Source organism: Aspergillus fijiensis (genome assembly GCF_003184825.1).
Source record: "Aspergillus fijiensis CBS 313.89 unplaced genomic scaffold BO72scaffold_48, whole genome shotgun sequence".
NCBI lineage: Eukaryota > Fungi > Ascomycota > Eurotiomycetes > Eurotiales > Aspergillaceae > Aspergillus > Aspergillus fijiensis.
In genome coordinates, this window is record NW_024469024.1 from 153,977 (window position 1) to 171,522 (window position 17,546).

At 53.1% G+C, this 17,546-nt stretch overlaps 6 protein-coding genes across 6 annotated transcripts; 3 read left to right on the forward strand and 3 right to left on the reverse strand.

Moving 5' to 3' along the window:
- The first annotated feature begins 97 nt into the window (after window positions 1-97).
- BO72DRAFT_202303 (GIY-YIG nuclease family protein) lies at window positions 98-1,980 on the forward strand. Its single transcript, XM_040939606.1, has 2 exons — window positions 98-1,265; window positions 1,324-1,980. Exons 1-2 carry the CDS (start codon window positions 335-337, stop codon window positions 1,887-1,889), a joined length of 1,497 nt encoding a protein of 498 aa, XP_040798466.1. The 5' UTR covers window positions 98-334; the 3' UTR covers window positions 1,890-1,980.
- A 1,097-nt stretch (window positions 1,981-3,077) lies between these two features.
- On the reverse strand, window positions 3,078-4,758 carry BO72DRAFT_515940 (uncharacterized protein). The gene has a single exon (XM_040949564.1). It carries the CDS (start codon window positions 4,665-4,667, stop codon window positions 3,129-3,131), a length of 1,539 nt encoding a protein of 512 aa, XP_040798467.1. The 5' UTR covers window positions 4,668-4,758; the 3' UTR covers window positions 3,078-3,128.
- Window positions 4,759-5,672: 914 nt separating this feature from the next.
- Window positions 5,673-6,260, reverse strand: BO72DRAFT_470830 (cupin domain-containing protein; the record flags this gene model as incomplete). The annotated part of the gene is made up of 1 exon (XM_040947054.1): window positions 5,673-6,260. One exon carries the CDS (start codon window positions 6,258-6,260, stop codon window positions 5,673-5,675), a length of 588 nt encoding a protein of 195 aa, XP_040798468.1.
- A 545-nt stretch (window positions 6,261-6,805) lies between these two features.
- On the reverse strand, window positions 6,806-8,754 carry BO72DRAFT_450703 (uncharacterized protein). Its single transcript, XM_040945320.1, has 2 exons — window positions 8,249-8,754; window positions 6,806-8,168 (listed from the first exon to the last, which is right to left on the reverse strand). Exons 1-2 carry the CDS (start codon window positions 8,276-8,278, stop codon window positions 6,960-6,962), a joined length of 1,239 nt encoding a protein of 412 aa, XP_040798469.1. The 5' UTR covers window positions 8,279-8,754; the 3' UTR covers window positions 6,806-6,959.
- A 70-nt stretch (window positions 8,755-8,824) lies between these two features.
- On the forward strand, window positions 8,825-10,238 carry BO72DRAFT_435181 (dihydrodipicolinate synthase family protein). Its single transcript, XM_040943273.1, has one exon. The coding sequence runs from the start codon at window positions 9,179-9,181 to the stop codon at window positions 10,172-10,174; it is 996 nt and encodes a 331-aa protein (XP_040798470.1). The 5' UTR covers window positions 8,825-9,178; the 3' UTR covers window positions 10,175-10,238.
- A 1,648-nt stretch (window positions 10,239-11,886) lies between these two features.
- Window positions 11,887-15,599, forward strand: BO72DRAFT_202418 (basic helix-loop-helix domain-containing protein). The gene is made up of 2 exons (XM_040939609.1): window positions 11,887-12,073; window positions 12,250-15,599. The coding sequence occupies exon 2, from the start codon at window positions 12,336-12,338 to the stop codon at window positions 15,327-15,329; it is 2,994 nt and encodes a 997-aa protein (XP_040798471.1). The 5' UTR covers window positions 11,887-12,073; window positions 12,250-12,335; the 3' UTR covers window positions 15,330-15,599.
- Window positions 15,600-17,546: the final 1,947 nt, after the last annotated feature.

A 17,546-nucleotide genomic window follows, 5' to 3' on the forward strand; every position in this document is an offset into this window, starting at 1 on the left:
GCTCACGGTCTTATTAGTTCCTCCTGGCCCCGCCTCTTCCGAAGCGCAGATATGGCTCCGACCAATTATCCTCTAGCAGCTTGGCGCCGTGGCTTTCGAGAGAACTGTCAGCTTACGTTTCCTCCAACTGCCACCTTACCAGGGGAATGCGAGGCTGACTTGGGAATCACTATAAATGGCATCCAGGAAGCCGTTCCCTCCATATCTGCGCTTGCTTCTTTCGCGTACCCTCGAGGCTACCGTGGCGACAGTGAACATATATATAAGCCCATTTCAGGACTTCTCTATTTGATCAGTTCTGCTAGCGATTTAACCCAAGTCGGACAAGATCAGGATGGAGAATCCCCCTCGGCCTTCCACCCCACTACCTCTTTTACTCGCCCCTAGCCCTCCTACCTCACCAGGTCTATCCGAAAGAAAGATTGATGTTGTCAAGAGCGAACGCAAGGACACACCCGCGAGAGCCCTGAAAGCTATAGCTCTCCCTAATACTCCTCCATCTAGCCCTCCGCAGCTTGGTCCAGGGTCGTCAGAGGAGCCAGAATCCCCTTCGCCATTGGGCGTTTTCAGCGTCGCTCAACTGAAGATACGGCTTGGCTTAGAGACAGAAACCCCCAAGTGTGGAGCGATGACTAGAAAAGAACGGGGCTGCCGGAATCCTCGGAGGGCGACCGAGAAGGATGAGCTGGACCAGGCCCTAACTGCGCTCTTAAATCTGACGCAATCATCTCCAGAGCTTCCTCAAAGACTTACGAAATTGGCGTCTCTGGTACACTGCCATATGCATGACTATAGCACAGCGCTCGGGCGCCGAGTCGTGAGCTGGTCCGACCTCTTTCCGTTGGGTGACCTCGATGCAAAAATCTTTTCGGCCATGAAGCGCATTCGTGATGAATTGCCTGAAGCCAGCAAAACCTGTATCGGGATCTCAAGCAAAAAGAAGCAATGCCGGCTGAAACTAAGTGGCAAAACGGTGCAGACTATGTCTCATAGCATTCAGGAGATCCTCAAACCACAGGTCTTCCTGCGCGACGAAGTACTGGAAATCTGGATCCAGCATCTCAGAGAAGCGGCATTCTGTTGCTATCATAAGAACCAGTGCTTAAGCAAAGCTGCTGGTTGGATCAAAGCCATTAAGACCGCCCGGAGCCTTCTAGAATCAAGCCCGCCCCCGCCAGACACGGCAGATGCAACTAATAAAACCACTCCAGATCAACTGGACACTGTGAGTAGCACTCTGCGAGAGATAGCGAAGCATTGGAAAGGTCAGTGTCTTGTTCCTTCCATGATATATATGTGTACAGATCTGCTGATGCCAGGTAGTGACGGGTTACGATACCTCCCCACTTCGAATTCTCTCATCGGAGAGCTGGAACGTGAAAGATTGGTCATCCGAGAAATACCAGGATCGGATTTTAGTTGTGCTTGAGAACTTAGAGGGAGAGGAGAGGAGAGGCTATGTCTATGTCTACGAGATCAAGGGAAATGAAGGCTACGTCAAGGTTGGTTATACCGAGAAGAAAACCGCACAGGAACGGATGAATGAATGGAGTGAAACTTGTAACCGCCAGATCACGGGAATCTACCCTCGTCCTGTTGGCTTGGAAAGACGGATCCATAGTCCAGCACTGGTTGAGATCCTTTGTCACGCGGATCTCAGAACCTGTCGAGTGAGGGTTGACTGCGAAGCATGCTTGCACCCGCACTCGGAATGGTTCCAAACATCTCCTCAAGAAGCAGTTGATGTTGTTGAGAAATGGTCGCGATGGATAGATGAGACTGCTGGGCAGCCAGGGTGGAGAGATGAGATAAAAGCGATAGTACTGGAAAGTGCCGATATGGAGCATTGTTTGGAATCATTGCTTCAGATCAAAATCTGTGATGACTAGGGTTGGAATAAGAGCAAACTGGCGCACAGAAGCTAGAACTTGAATTTGGCTTCAGAGGTCTAGCAGCAACGCCACAAGGCTAATACAAAGGCATCAGTGCTCTGGAGTACTCATGTAAGTTACCCTACATACTCCAGTACTATGTAGTTGAATCCAGTACTGTGACCATGAAACCTTGAACAGCGCCCTACTATCCCTCCAGAGACCGAGTGTCTAGGGTGGGGCTCAGATAAATGATTGCAATGCCTCTTCAGGCCTACAGCCCTTGACTCGGATCCTGGTTCGTCTTCTACAAAGGGTCCAACTTAGCTCTGATTAGCCACAAGTGATTTAGAAGCCTTCAGCCTGAGGGACCAAGACCACCTGCTTCTAAGCCCGATTGCCTCCAATCAACTGTTGCATCCTCGCTCTGCTTCACACTCTCGCACTGCAAGAGATGATATGACTGGAATTTGCACTTTACCCGCCAAAACTCTCTCTGTAATTCTGGTCTATCTACGCCCGGGCGCTTTGGCTTCTTATGCCGGTGTGTGTAGAAAATAGCAAGCGCTGATCGAGAGGCATACCTTCTCCGATCTTCTTCCGACTCCTGACCGGTTGATCGAATTCGGCCGGATTGTCTCCCCAAGGTCACCCCGACGCTGCTTTATTCGTCATCTGGATCTGTGCATCCTGCTTCCTGCCTACGAGGTCGCTGCGCGGACCCGGTTGGAAACCGAAACCGACCGCCAGAAAAACAATGCGGCTTTTACCCAGACCATAGTCTCCCTCTGTTGACCAGCTGACGCAGTAGCTGGTGACGCTCGAGATTGAGAATATCATGAGAGGCAAGCTGTATGGTAGTTCACTTCTCAAGCGCTGTAAATGAGAGGCTTGTGCATTGGTGGCCCGCACCCTTGGCACTATACTCCAGCGGGATTGGATATGTCTGCCCTATGGCTAAATCCGAGGTACCTGGTAGTTATTGATCTACACATTTACTTTTACGAGCATGGCTATCTTCAATACAGTGGCCGCTACTAGCAGTGCTTAACTATCGAACCTACCGTGTTTTTTTGCACCTGCTATGATTTAACAAGTCGAATGAACACACACCATCGAACAGATAATCAGGAACATCCTTAACAGCTTACGATCAGATATCTAGTCTCATTGGCAAAAAGCACGGGTATATAATTGTCAAAGATCCAACTCGCTAAGCTAAACATAGAGTGCAAAATGCTACACTACATAAGGTAATCAAACCCGAACCCTGGGGCGATACGGCAGCCATGTGGTGGATGCCCACGACGGGACGGCTTGCTGGTGGTCGTCTTCGTTGTCGGCGGATGTTGGTGTTGGGGCTCTGGTCGAAGCGCAGGTGCTGTTGGCCGAGGGTGGCGGTGCTAACATTCCTGGATCGATGACCAGAGCCAAATCCCGCTGGTTCGCCAGGGTCCTGATAGAAATCTCTTGGTTGGTGAGAAGGGCCTGACACCGGGGATGTCTGGGGGCTCGATGATTGTTGCAGTTGGGGGAGGGTGTAGGGGCTCTGGATGGAGCGCAGGTGCTTTTTGCTGAGGGCGGTGGTGCCAACATGGGTGAATCGATGACCGGACTCCAGCTCTGCTGGCGTTGCAATGTCCTTATTGTGGTCTCTCGATTGCTGAGCAGGGCATGCTGGTCCGCGAGCAAGGTCTGCTGATCGGTGAGCAAGGTCTTCTGGTCCGCCAGTAGGGCCTGCTGGTTGGCGATCATGACCTTCTGGTCGTCAATAAGAGTCTGTTGTTCTTGAAGCAGGGCCTGCTGGATGCCGAGCAGGGTCTGCTGGTGCTCGCAGATAGGCCAGTTGCGCTGCGCGGGCGTCATCATTCGGTCCTGCTTGGCGTCTATTCTCCGGAGGTAGAGAAGGAAGTCCTGCTCGGCGAGAAAGCGGGTCGACGGAGCGGGATCGATGGACGGCGTGGGTGAGGGTGTGGTGTGGAGGCGCGGCCGGCTTTTGATGGCTCGACGAATTGCCCTTCTCTCCGCTTCCAGCTCCATTTGATAATGGTTTTGAAGCATCTCCTCCGTCATGCGATGATTCTCCGTCTTGTCGGTGAGAGAGCAGTCCGACGGAGAGGGACTGGCCCACCACGCGGAGGAGGAAATAGTGTGCACGTATGCCTCGGTTCTGTGGGCTCGATAGGCCGAGCTTGCATCCTCATCGCACTGATATTGAGAGTTTTGAAGCACCTCATGCGTTAGGCACTCGAGATTTGTCTCCACAATAGAACTCGTGCCTGATGAGCAAGGCGTGGTTGCGGTCGACCGCAGCATGGCTCGGGATCTTGTCGAGTCTTCTTCGGCCGGCCAAAACTGATCCTCGGACAGGTCATCGCTGCAGCGAGAGTAAGCCCGCCCCGTATGAATGAGGTCATTGATGTCGTCGTCGAGGTCTTCATCCTCGTAATGCTCGAGGTTCGAGAACAGGGAGTTTTTCCTGGTGCTGGTCACTGCGGCTGCTGCTACTTCTGTAACTTCGTGCTTCTGCATAGCTGCTATCTCCTCGGTGGCCTTATGCCACATGATGTCTAGCTCTTCCTTGCTGGGATGCTTGAATAGGTCAGAGGAAATATCCATGGGCTGGCTGGGATATTCATCGGCAGGTCTCTTGAGTTGGACGAGTGGTATCAGGCGCGGGGAGACGAGATCATGATTCACAGGGTGTTTTCTCCCCACGCTGAAACGATGCGCATGGGGTGAGGAGGGGAGGGATGGGGTTCTGGAGGCCAAGGTGGCCACAGATGGAACAGGCATCTTTTTAGGTGCTTGCTTAGTTTATCTTGGGTGTTGGTGGTTCTGGTGAGAAGGTTGACTGGGTGGTAGATGATAGAGGATGAAATTGCTGATGTGAGTCGAAACAATGTAATGAGAGAGAGCTGGAGATCAGAAAACTGGGGAAGAGGGTCTCTTGCCACGCGAAGAGTCAGACCATCTATGTCATGATGAGCAGCGTTGCGGCTGAGGACTCGGTAAAGATATCCGCTTGTATGTCATGATGGTATAGGGCTGAGCACGTTTCAAGCATGACAAAGAAGCCATGTGCCAACCTATTCCTAAATTGCAAATCTATAGCGAATAATTACCGCCATCCCTCAAACCCAATTGATCTCACCGAATGCTTTTCCTGCATCACTTACTGATGCCCTATTAGAGATACGAGGACCTTCTCGCGCACATTCCAATTCCAATGGAGTAGCAAAGCCCTTTTCCTACTTCTGTAAGTGGGGTATTCATCAAATTCTTTCCAAGCATCCTTCGAAGTAAGTCAAATAACAAGGTATTGACTATATCTCTTCAGTATCAGTATGACATTTGTCTCAAGTACGTTTTCCATAGTGTTTTGACTTAGTAAATTAATCAAGATATGCAATCTTTTGGAGAATCAAATGGGTATGAACTGTTTGTAGATACCTTCAAGATAATACAACTTATCTCACTACTTCAATTCTATCCAGGCCTTAGGTAGGCGTTGTTACCCTGCCTATTCCCAAAGGACTTTAGAAAGGGCTTTGCTACTCTCCTTACTCAAACATGTACTAAGAGAGACTTTGCATTTCTGCGAGTTTACGAGGGTGTTCAAGAAGGTGTTCAAGAAGCTCATAAGAATGATAAACCCATCAATCCCACCAACAAAGAATGCAGCATTGTGGTAACAATAATAAAAGACCTCGCATTAGAAGAATGGCCGCTCCCATCCACCAAACATAAACAATAAGAATTCCCCCTCCCCCCTTCCGCTTCCTCCTACCCCCATCCCCATCAACACCCCTCCCTCCCCCCCGAAGGCAAAATCTCCCCCGCGCCGCCCAAATCCTCCCCCAAGACCACCCCGCCCACCTCGACCGCCTCGCAATCCTGCAACACGAAGACCATCCTCGTCCACCCCGCCGGCTGGGGATTCCGCCACGCATGCATCGTGCCCCGCTGCACGGCAATGTCGCCCCGCTTGAGGCGCCGCGTCTCCCCGGAGTCCAGCACCATTTCGATCTCCCCCTCCAGCACGATCCCGTAGTCCAGGCTGCGCGTGCGGTGCATCAGCGGCGGCTTGCCGGGGGCGAAGTCCACCACCCGGCACACGGTGCCGCCGGGGTTGACCAGCCCCAGGGTGTTGCTCGCCAGCAGGGCCTCGTGGGCGTGGAGGTCGGCGTCGCCGGTGAGCGTCGCCGGGAAGCGCGAGGTGGTGTAGGCGACGCTGAAGGCGAAGGTGTTGGCTTCGACGGGCGTCCAGGCTCCCTGGGTGGTGGAGTGGATGGTTGCGAGTTGCTGGTCGGAGTGGGTGGTTATGTGGCGGGTGTAGTTGGGGAGGGGGCTGGTTGTTGTGGGGTTTTCTTTGGGGGCGTTGGTCATTTTGGAGGGCGGCTTTGGGTTGGTTGAGTGTTTTTGGGGGCTGGTGGGATGTTCTTCTTGTGGGGTTTGGGATATATTGAGGATTAGGGGGGGAGGTAGTGGAAAGAGGGGGATGAGGGTGTTGGGTTGCACAGGTATACTTGATGTATGGAGGGGAAGCTACGTCTGGGGTTTAGTTCCGCGGGGTCAGGTACCACTTTCCATGATACCTACCCAATTCTCCTCCCGGGTGATCTGCATGATGTGCAGGAGGACAACTGCCAATGGTGGCTGGAGGTGGCTGCATGCTGAGCTCGCGGGGATAAATACCACGCATCTCCTAAACATCGCATTTCTCACCAAAAAAACGAAGAGAAAAGAAAAGGAAAGAAAGATAAAGAGAGAAAAGCCCATCTTCGATACACTATGTGATATTCTAAAAGTAATAAAAGAAGTATTCAATCTTGTCGAAATTTTTCTAGTTAATTCAACACCGTAAAGAATTCGAAATTCTAAGATATGGGGATTTCATAAGGATACTTACTCCAAGAGAGCAGAGGCGGTGGTGATACGTAAATCCAGTCACATTTCAATTATCTCAACTATTTTATCTGTGCTAATCATTCTTTTTGTCATAACCTTACCCATTAATGCAGATGCATAACCTATGCCACAGATGCTGATGCTAATGTGATGTTGTCAAAACATACAGTGAAAACCTCAAATACTCCTCACTCGGCGGCGGAATTCCGTCTCGCGGAACGGGGCCAGCCCGCAGTTCACCCGGTTCTCGTGGACCCGACGGTGCAAGGCGCCCAGCGCCAGAATCTCTGTCGAGTTCGTCGTCTTCGTCACCGCCCCCGACGAGCCATGCGGATTGTAGTAGGTGGCCCCCGCGCCCGTCGACGAGTATCCGCACGACTTGATCACGAAGCTCACCAGGCCGGGCAGATGCGTCATGCGCGACAGCACATGTTGCCACTCGCCCGAGTTCAGCTTGACCTGGTAGAGCTCGATGTGTCGGATGGAGTCCTTGCATTGTTCGACCAGCGACAGCAGCTTGTAGGACGAGATGGACACCCGGCGCAGCTGGATGGATTCCAGGCGGAGGGAGCGGCTGAAAGCAGCCCCGTCCAGATCCAGGGTGTCTGCGCTGGCGATGGCGAGCGACTTCAGATTGCTGGCGTGACGGATCATCTTGTAGAGCCAGTGGGCGTGGGCCTGATTCGACAAGCCGGGGGTGTGTACGGTCGCGGCGGGCGGCGGAGAGGGGGATTCATGTTGCTGTGGCTGCGCGTGCTCGGGGGTGGGGGAGGCGGTGATGCGGAGGCCCAGGTGGTGCAGGCGCTGCAGGACGTGTTCGGTGGAGATGCGCAGGGCGCTGGAGCTGAGGGTCTTGTGGGGGAAGAATTGGGCGAAATCGTGGGTGATGGGGAAGGCAATGTCCAGCTCGGTTAAGTTCGGCAGTGGCACGTAGCGGAGGCTGCTGATGACGGTGTTGACAAAGTCTCGGGTGGTAGCCTCGGGTAACGAGCCCGGAACCCCCTGGAAATCAAGCGCCTTGAGTTTGGGCAGCCGGCACAGGCAGGAGGGCAGCACCCCTGCCAAATCTTCCAGGAACATCGAGCAGAACTCTTCCGAGTGTTCGGTGTCCTCGAGCCCGATGTCTAGTTGGCGCACGTAGTCGGCATAGGGGCCGTGCGAGAGCTCTACGAGGCCTACAAGCGGCGACTCCGAGGTCTTGGACTGAGCGGATTTGGCGACGACGCGAAGGTGTCGAAACAGTCGCGGTGAGGCGCTGCGACAGAAGGCGCGGTTGACCAGGCGTAACGTCGCGAGTTGATGTCGAAGCTCGTCGGATTGAATCTTGTGCTGTCGTGTCGAAGCGGCCCACGGCCGGCTATCGACGTCATCCACAAAGGACACGATCTATGAGGCATTGATTACACTTAGCATTCAGGCGACTCGGCTGAGGTCTCGGCTGAGGTGCACTGCATCACATCACTTACCAGATCGTAAATCTCTTGCGGTGCTTGCATCGTTGCGGTATTACACATCTGTGTTTGTTTGTTCTTATCACATCCCCCAGTACCACGGGGGCATTGGCAGTTAAATATCCGGGGAACAAGAGGTGGAAACGCATTGAACCCCCTTTTTCCTTTTATGCGGGGTATTTGTGGAACAAGTGGAAGAAGTGGAATGCAAACTCGTAAATGGAATAAAGGAGAAGGGGATTATGAGGCATATTCGAATTCTCATTATTCATGCCTAGACCAGTGGCTGTTGGCCTTGCAGCCTGCAGTCTTTTTGAAGACGTAATGAGAATCCCCAAGAGGAAGCTCGTCGTGACCAACGGCGGTGTGGGCCAATAACCGGCCCTGATTCGGCGATGAGACCATCGAATTGTCGATCTGACTCATGGGTCAAGTGACGTGACGCTCAAAACAAGTGCCATGGATGGAGGTCACGGGGAGGAAAAATTTGAGAGAAAAAAGAAAGAAAAAGGAAAAAAAAAAAAAAAAAAAAAAAAGGAAAGAAGAAAAGGAGAAAGGGTTGGGGAAATTTGAAGGGGAAAGAAGATTCAAGGGGTTTCTCTAGATGCTTCATTCTTATCCTTATCCTCCCTTAGTTACCCCGGATTTTCCTGTTGAGCTAGTCTAGTCTATCTAATCTCCTCCCTTCTCTCCTCATTTCCTTCCCTATCTTCTCTCTCTCTCTCTCCCTCCCCCTACTCGGAATCTCTCCCCGCTGATAAGAACTCGGTATCGGATCCCGACCGGATTCTTTTCCCTCCCCCCGCATTCACCATCACTACTTAAGCGACTAATGCGCTCTAATTCCTCCAAAATGAGAATCAGCAAAGTTTCATCATCATCATCATCGTCACCGTCTTTTGAGTCATCCCCGAGTTCCGCAGAATTGAGCCGATTGACGTCAACATGGGCTCCACTTCCAACCCCAACGTGACCGCCCAGCCCCATATCCCTCCAGCGGGTGTCTGGTGTCCAGCCGTGACTTTCTTCGATCACGCGACCGACACCATTGACTTGGTTGCCCAGAAACAATACTATAAATATCTGTCGACGACAGGTCTGGCCGGGCTCGTCATCCTTGGCACCAACTCCGAAGCTTTCCTCCTTACCCGCGAAGAACGATACCAATGCATTGCCGCCGCCCGCGAAGCCGTGGGGCCTGATTTCCCCCTCATGGCTGGCGTGGGCGCCCACTCCACCAAACAAGTCCTCGAGCTCGCCTCCGACGCGGCTGCCGCGGGTGCCAACTACTTGCTGGTGCTGCCCCCAGCATACTTCGGCAAAGCCACCACCCCCGCCGTCGTGAAGCGGTTCTTCGCCGACGTCGCCCGTCAATCCGCCCTCCCCGTCGTGGTGTACAACTTCCCCGGCGTGTGCAATGGGGTGGATCTCGACTCGGAGACCATCACGGCGATTGTCCGGGAGTCTGAGGCGCAGAGTCCCTCGGGCGTCTCGAACGTGGTCGGCGTGAAACTGACCTGCGCGTCCGTGGGCAAGATCACCCGGCTAGCGGCCACGTTCTCCAAGGACCAGTTCGCCGTGTTCGGCGGACAGTCCGACTTCCTGCTGGCGGGGCTGGCGGTCGGATCGGCCGGGTGCATTGCGGCCTTCGCGAACGTCTTCCCCAAGACCGCCGCGCGGGTCTACAAGCTGTATGTGGAGGGCAAGGTCGACGAGGCGTTGGCGTTGCAGCGGCAGGCGGCGTTGGCGGAGTCGCCGTGCAAGAGCGGCATCGCGTCCACCAAATACGCCACGGCCATCTTCTCGGCGGTGGCAGCGGGGATTGAGGGTGCGGAGGAGAAACTGAAGCCTCGCACCCCGTACGAGGAGCCTGCCCAGGGGGCTAAGGTTACAGTGCAGGAGGTGATGGGTAAGATGGCAGAGGTGGAGAAGGCACTGTAAGTAGATTATTAGAACAGGTGTACATATTTCCTAGAGTAAAAATACAGACGGCGCTCATATTTGGTCTTTTGCTTGCGTTGGGGCTCAATTGTAGACCATTACTGGCGGTGAAGGTGAAGGTGTCAGTCTAGCCAGGCAGGGTAAAAGTTGACCCAGCCTGGACAAGTCTGTGGATACCTTCTGGTTACAGTTCTTCTCGTTGAACCCCATACGTGCGCTTCTTGCAATCTTAATACACTGTCTAAGGGCCCAGGACCTGCAGCGATGGGTTTCCTCTCCACTTCAGCCCGATGGGTCCCATTGATGTCTCTACGCAATATCTTCGACAATGACGCTTGCTTCTACGACGGCAGTGACAGCAATTGCACTGTCGAATAACTCCTAGGATCAATGCGTACTTAAGTGCAGTATTGGTAGGCGTAAACAGTTCTCTCCGAGAATAACTCCTCAAAATGTAGAGCATAAAATCCAATCTTCGAGACTAGCTCCACGCGAGCGGAGCCCATCGCCCGTCGTTATCGTTCCTGCAACTACAGAAAGGTCATTGAACCTTAAAGCGTGATGGTTTGCGCCCAGTCGAGCCCATCCCTACTGCTAGATGTATATATCTATGTCATGACTGTCCCAGGCTATGGCAGCCCCGCTTCTCGATGGTGGGGTTGATTCAATTCCTCAAACTCAGGTCGCAGGCAGCTGATACGATGCAAGTAAGAAATCGAGGACAGTCTCTCAGCAAGAAATTGCCAGAATAGGACCCCTTTTCCGGATTCTATCCCTGGGAGAAGTTGAATTGAACGTTATGGAAAAAAAGGTGGGCTGAGCATCGGACCGGTATTAGCGCGGTTGCCTGGGCTGATCGGGTTGGAAGGATTTCTCGGATTGAGATGGGCCTTGTTCGATTATGAGAGATTCAAATGTGCCTGTACCGAGTAGATAGGATGTTCAGTGATCGTCCATTCTTGCAAGAGGCAGCTGTTCAGAAAGTTCTCAAGTTATTTTTTATGGATTGAGCAATCCATGATGATGGATGATGGATCAATGATCGATGATCAATGATGGATCGTTGGGAGGCTTGCCAAATATAGCCGAGACAGGGAGGCGACGGGGTTTGAATACACCGTTGTGACAGTAATTTAACCAATTCCGCCCCGTCCGCTCTGTCAGCGGAGCAAAATTACGTACTGTATTGAGAAAAATTGCCCCTTTGGGGTCGGCTTGCCGGAAGAGGCGTGGCCCGCGATCATACGACTGGGGACTGGCCTCCACCGAACATTGGCCGAGATTCTCAGTCAGTCAGTCAGTTCTTTCCATGCAATCCATGCATTCATCCATCCATCCAACACCCATTCTACTGCGCTCTGCTTGTCGTTGCATACTCAACTCTAACAGTCATGTGTCCTTCAAATTTGCCTCTCTATCTTCGATCACGATATCATTGATCTTTCTAGAACCTCGCCTCAAGTTGCCCCGAATCAACCTCGTTCCCCAGCAGTGATCGCCCGTCGTCTTTATCAATCAGTAAAACCAGGCACCAACTGAGGATCCGGTCAAATTTTTGTCCCACCGGGACCAAACTTCCTCGAACCACTCATCGCGCCTCAACCCGCTGCGCCCCTCCCTTTTCTCAACCGCTCGCTCGATAAGATCGAAGGAGAAGAAACGCCCCTGCACATGTTTAGACATTCACGGGGTTTCTGCTAGTCAGATCTTCATCCACCCTCACGCACCTTCCTGTCTCCTGCAACTTCCCGACGAACCTCTTCCCACCCTCCCCTCCCCCCCCCGGCGCTATCGTACTCAGTAGATTGCTGGATTTCACCCTCGACTGTCCCTACTGTCTTCAGTATACCATCACCATCACCGATTGTCCTTGGGTTACTCCACTGTTCGCAATCTAAGGTTGGTTAGCGCTGGCTTAACTTATTCGCCTTACGCGACTTCTTTCCGCACCAAGCCGGCTCCTGACCACACCCTTCTCAGGTATGCCCCTTCAAACAGTGTCAACATCCATGACCTCATCTTCGCCCATATCGTCGACTGTCCGTATCAGAAACTGACTCGAGTTCAGGCAATAGCTTGGAAGCCCCGCTCGCGGTTGAATATTGCCGTGCTTTGACTGACCACTTGCAATTCATGGTCCCGGCCCTGGCCGCTGGACAAGATGGCAATGCCCAGCATGGGGAGCGACTTCCAGCTCTTCTCCCCTAACACCAACAAGAGAAACTCCAGAGACTCACAAGCCGAGTCAATGTCTTTTGCCCCATCCTCCACCACGGACGAAGCCACTCAAGATTGGACACAATGGATGAGATGGGATGATCAAGGCTTCGCAGAGGGTGTCAAAGAGCTCTCCCAATCACCGTTCGATCTGGCCTTCACCTCACCAAACACATCAACCGGTAATCCAAGCACTGCCTTTTTCAACAAATCCGAATTCTCACCCGACATCTCTCTCGACTGCACGAACCTCCCGTTTGACTCCTTCTTCGATCGAGGGTACAACAGTATGACCAACTCCAAGGGCGACTCGAGTGGAGCCGAGATGCCATCTACGCTGTCGACTGCAGCGGGCTCACCATTATCCCCGGACGGAATCACCCGCAAACGCAAGTCAGGCAGTGACGACGACGGATCAACCGTGAGCGGCGTCGTGCCACCGGGCAAGAAAATGCCCGCTAAAAAACGAGCACACAACGTTATCGAAAAGCGATACCGAGCCAACCTCAACGAAAAGATCGCCGAATTGAGAGACAGCGTCCCCAGCCTGCGAGCCTCGAAAAATGCGGCCGGCAGCATCATCGATGATGACGAAGGCGAGGGTGTCACTCCTGCCAGCAAACTGAACAAGGCTTCCATCCTATCGAAGGCAACAGAGTATATTCGCCACCTGGAGATCCGCAACAAACGACTTGAAGAGGAAAACACAGCCCTCAAGAACCGACTTCGTCTAGCAGATAAGGCTGCGGAACAAATGATCACATCCACCGCTTCTGTCTCATCGCCCAGTAACTATACCGAGTCTGGGGCAAGTTCATCCCCGAGTGTGTTTTCACAGGTTGAAGATTCGCCGAGTGATCACTCTCCCACAACGCTGCATCCCCCCGAGGGGTTGATGAAGGTACCAGATGCCTTCCAGCGCCTTCGAGACGAAGCAGCTGCCAAAAACAGCGCCTTCTCCCAGTCCTACATGCAATATCCCAGCAGCAACGGCAACAGCAACGGCAACAGCAACGGCAACAGCAACGGCAATAGGCCCACCCAGGGTGGCGGAGGTCGCAGCCGCTCCTACTACCCCAACAAATACATGCTCGGCGCTCTTGCTGGTCTGATGGTTCTTGAGGGTATGGGTAGCGACAAAGAGACCGATTCCACCGCCAAGGGACTGCTGGCGCTTCCCGTCAATTTGTTGAACAGCCTGCAAAATCCGGCCGTCAAGTACTGGATGGCAATGGCTCGCAGCTTTTGGTACTCGTGGCACGCAAGGGCCATCTCGCACTTCCTTATCCTCGCAACTCTGGTCGTTGGTAGTGCCTTTGTGGTGTTTGTCTACCTCTTCAATGCCGGGCCCAAAAGTCAACCAGGCTCATCCAAGACTGCATTCATGTCCGATGCAACGCTATCGTCATCGAACTTCCGCCGTCAAGCGTGGTTAACGAGCATCCAGCAAGTCGGTGTGCCGCGTCATCGGTTCTTCCATGAGTGGTACGTGGTCACCTCGCGCTGCTTCGAGTATGTGCTGCGCTGTCTTCTGGGCTGGAAACTCTACTCTTCCATCACCGGGGTTACCGTGGAGGACGACAAGGGCCGCGTGAAGTCATGGGATATCGCCATCGATGCGCAACTGGCTGGGGGAGATCCCGAAATCAGCAAGAGTAGGTTAGTACTCACCATCTTCGCTGCAGGAACCCTGCCTCGCAGTCCGATGCGGATGATGCTCAAGGCGCTACATTGCCGCATCCTTCTGTGGCGAGTCGGTGTTCCCGGATCATGGACTTTCCACATCTCCAATGATGTCGCACGATCATTAGCCGGCTACCAGTGGGATCTTGCCCGCAAGATGCACGCAGCCATGCCAAAAGACCATCCAGAGGCCCTGCCAAGTCATTTGGCTGCCCTACTGCAGCTTGACTGTGATGAGGTCATGATCGACACTGTTGTCCAACGTGCGGCGAATCTTACATGGAACCGCCCTACGCAAGAGGGAGCCGACGATGACGAGGCCCTTCTGGATGTTGTGGAGGAAGATCCTGCGATTCGGTCCTCCCTCGACGCTCTTGCCGCCTGGTGGTCAAGCCACCTTTTGCAGCGAGCACTGCTCCGATACTTCGAGGCTAGCTCTGGAGGGCCCGATGCGAAGAAGAGCCGTGACTTGTTCAAAGCCAAGATCAAGATCGCTCTGGACGTTGCTCCCCAGCCATCTGCCGCTCATACCCGCGCTCTAGTCATGAAAGCGGTGTTTTTCGACCATGATCGTGCTACCAACATCGGAGCCGTCCTGGCAGCGCTGCCCAAGGACAAAGGAAAGAGCCAGCAGAGTCAAGTCTCCAACTTCCTAGATTCGTCACTTCCGGTCTCCGTGCGGGATGAGATCGCCATATCCGTCCGCTGTGCCATGATTGCGGCCATCTTCACGGCACGAACCACGGGTGACACCTCTCTCCCCGCATCCTTCACCATCCAGAAAGCGATCACATGGTTCAATCAGCTCCCACTCGATCCTGTCGATTTGACTCTAATTGGCTTTGCCTCGGTTTACCATCTGTTGCATGTTCTTGCTTCGGACACGGATTACTTGTCTTCTTCTGAATCATCCCCCTCCTCCCCCGCGTCCAGAAGCTCGACCCCATCCTCGCTCTGCTCCGATGACGAAGCTGACGACAAACCCCGCTTCTCCCCGAAGCCGGCAGTTTCGCCCCAGTCCATTCCCAACCTGGGCCGAGTCGCTTCTGAACTGATGTACTGGGCACGGAATGCCTACAACCCCGCATTCTACGGCTTTACTCCTCAGATTGTGAAGGTGATTGAAAATGAATGCACATCCTTATGCCATAGCGCCGGTGTCGACGTGGCGGACTATTCATCCGTTCGGAAGGAGAAGAGCAGAGCCAAGCAGGTCAAGGAGAAGAAGAAGAAAAGGCGCTCGAGACGGGCTTGACTGCCACGTGCCCCGGGAGTGTGCTAGATCTCCTCCCCGAAGCTTGTTCTCTATCCATGATGGCAGTGGCTGCAGCCTGGAGCGAGGCAGTCACCGAATTATGGGAGTTTGAATTCCGAATACAAGCTTTCTACAATATCACCGTTACGTTACATCTCACGAATTGGCCACGATTGGCCCTTCAGTCGACTCAATACCCCATGTACATGCTTTCTTGTTCAATTGTAATGGCGCACATCGCTTTCCTGCAGGGATAAATGAAATGGGGGGTACTTCGGTGCCGGGGGTCTGTTTCTTCGGGTTACGCAATCAATACCTCCCCGTTCTTTGGGATCCAACCGATCAAGGCACACAATTCATCGCAGTTCTTGTTTCTCCATAATGCTTAATACTCACTTCATTATTACGACATATTGAGTGCCCTAACGCGACTTGAAGGTCTTGGCCGCGGCCACGTTTTTCTTGGACGTCGTCATTTCATAGATTATCTGTACAACAGTGAATAATGGCGTTGGGTTGATGTCGAGTTCAGGTTGGCTTCATGTTTTTCCGCTTTTCCCCTGGCATTTTTCCTGCTTGTCGCAGCATGCGGGACACGGATCGCGATCACTTATTTGACTTTGTAACAAACCCACGCAGGGAATACAATGTGAGCATGTTTTATGGGGGCTCAGGTACTGCCTTTTGTGGTGAGACATCAGGCGCATTGTCGCTGTGTCAAATCCTCTGGTCGAGATTGAACGGCAAAGTCTAATAAATCTCCGGAAAGTGGCAAACTACCTCCAATGGAGATGTTCGAGTGTGCCGTACCAACATCACATCGTACACAAATTCTGGTCTGGATATCTTTTCCGCTTCCTTGCTTCTTTTTCCTTGTCGCAATGCTTTGCTCTGCTTGACCGCACTTGTCATCGGTAGGCGCAGCGATGACAGCACAAGCCCACTGCTCAGGATAGCAAGTTTAGCGACACTCCATCTTGCCTATGAGGACGAAAAACCACCGTGGCATCGAAGCTGGACTGGTCGATGGAGGTCTAGACATTGCCTCTTTTAAGTCTCTTTCTAGTCATGATGACATGAGGTTTCTGCGGCGGTTGCCCTAAGCGGGAGGGAACAATGCACCTGCCGTCCCCGACGTTACAATGGCTTCCACGCCAAAGACAGTGCGCACGATGCAATAATGTTACCTGATCGAAGGAAGATCGGCGCAGCTGTTCGTTGTGTCATTGAGCTACCTATCGACTGTGCTTCGATTGCATGACGTCAACTGATTTGCTCTCAGCCTGTGTACTCCTACCCTAGGGATGCGGGCAGACCTCGATCCACCCGCAAGGGGCTGCAACCAGCACCACGAGCTGGTAAGTTTAGCTGTCTCAAACTCTACTATGGGCTTTTACTACCATAGACGGCGTGTCTAACCTCGGGACAGATTGGGGTTGGTTGAAGCACTGGTGATTTGGAGAGATACATTTGTGTACTGGACAAAAGAAAAACACCCCCTTCAGCTCGGATGGACGTGTTATGACAGGTCCTTGTCGTCAATTGTCGTCAGCTTGAACGTCATAACGACCACGTCGCTTGGATACCAGCAGCAGAAAACCTGAATTGAAGCGACAGCAGAGGCAGAGCTGCACTGGGGGGGTTTGGGAAGGGTCCGGTAGGGCGGATGCAGCAGAGACGCATATTTCCCTTCCGTTTTCGGCGCTGCCGTTCCATCGCCCCGCAAACACACGCTTCTGTCTCATCCACAGACCTTTTTGACGGATGCCAAATGCTTGCAGACCCAAGTCTTGCTGGGCGGGCTAAGCAGGTTAAGGTTAACCGGGCAATCTGCCGGGTGTGCGTACCTGTCGACTATGCCAGGTCCAGCAGTCCTTGAACTTTTCCCCCGACGAATCAAGGGGAGGGGAGGGAGGCACACATTCCACGGAAAGTCAACCAAACCCCCACACTGGCCTCTGAGGTTGCAATGCCTTTTCTGCGCAGCTGGACTCTTGCTGCGATGCATTTCCGTTGCATGAAAGCGCCGAGTCTCGAGACGGCCGTCCGAGTCTGCTTTGCTGCTCGCTTTCTACGGTATCATCGCACATACAATGGCTCCCCCTCCCCCTCCCCCCAGGCGCAAAGAGCGATGGATGACGGCATAGTTATGAAGAGGTGTGCCCTATGCAGCCGCTTGCACGTCATGATGGAGATGGATCTAGAATCACAACTGCC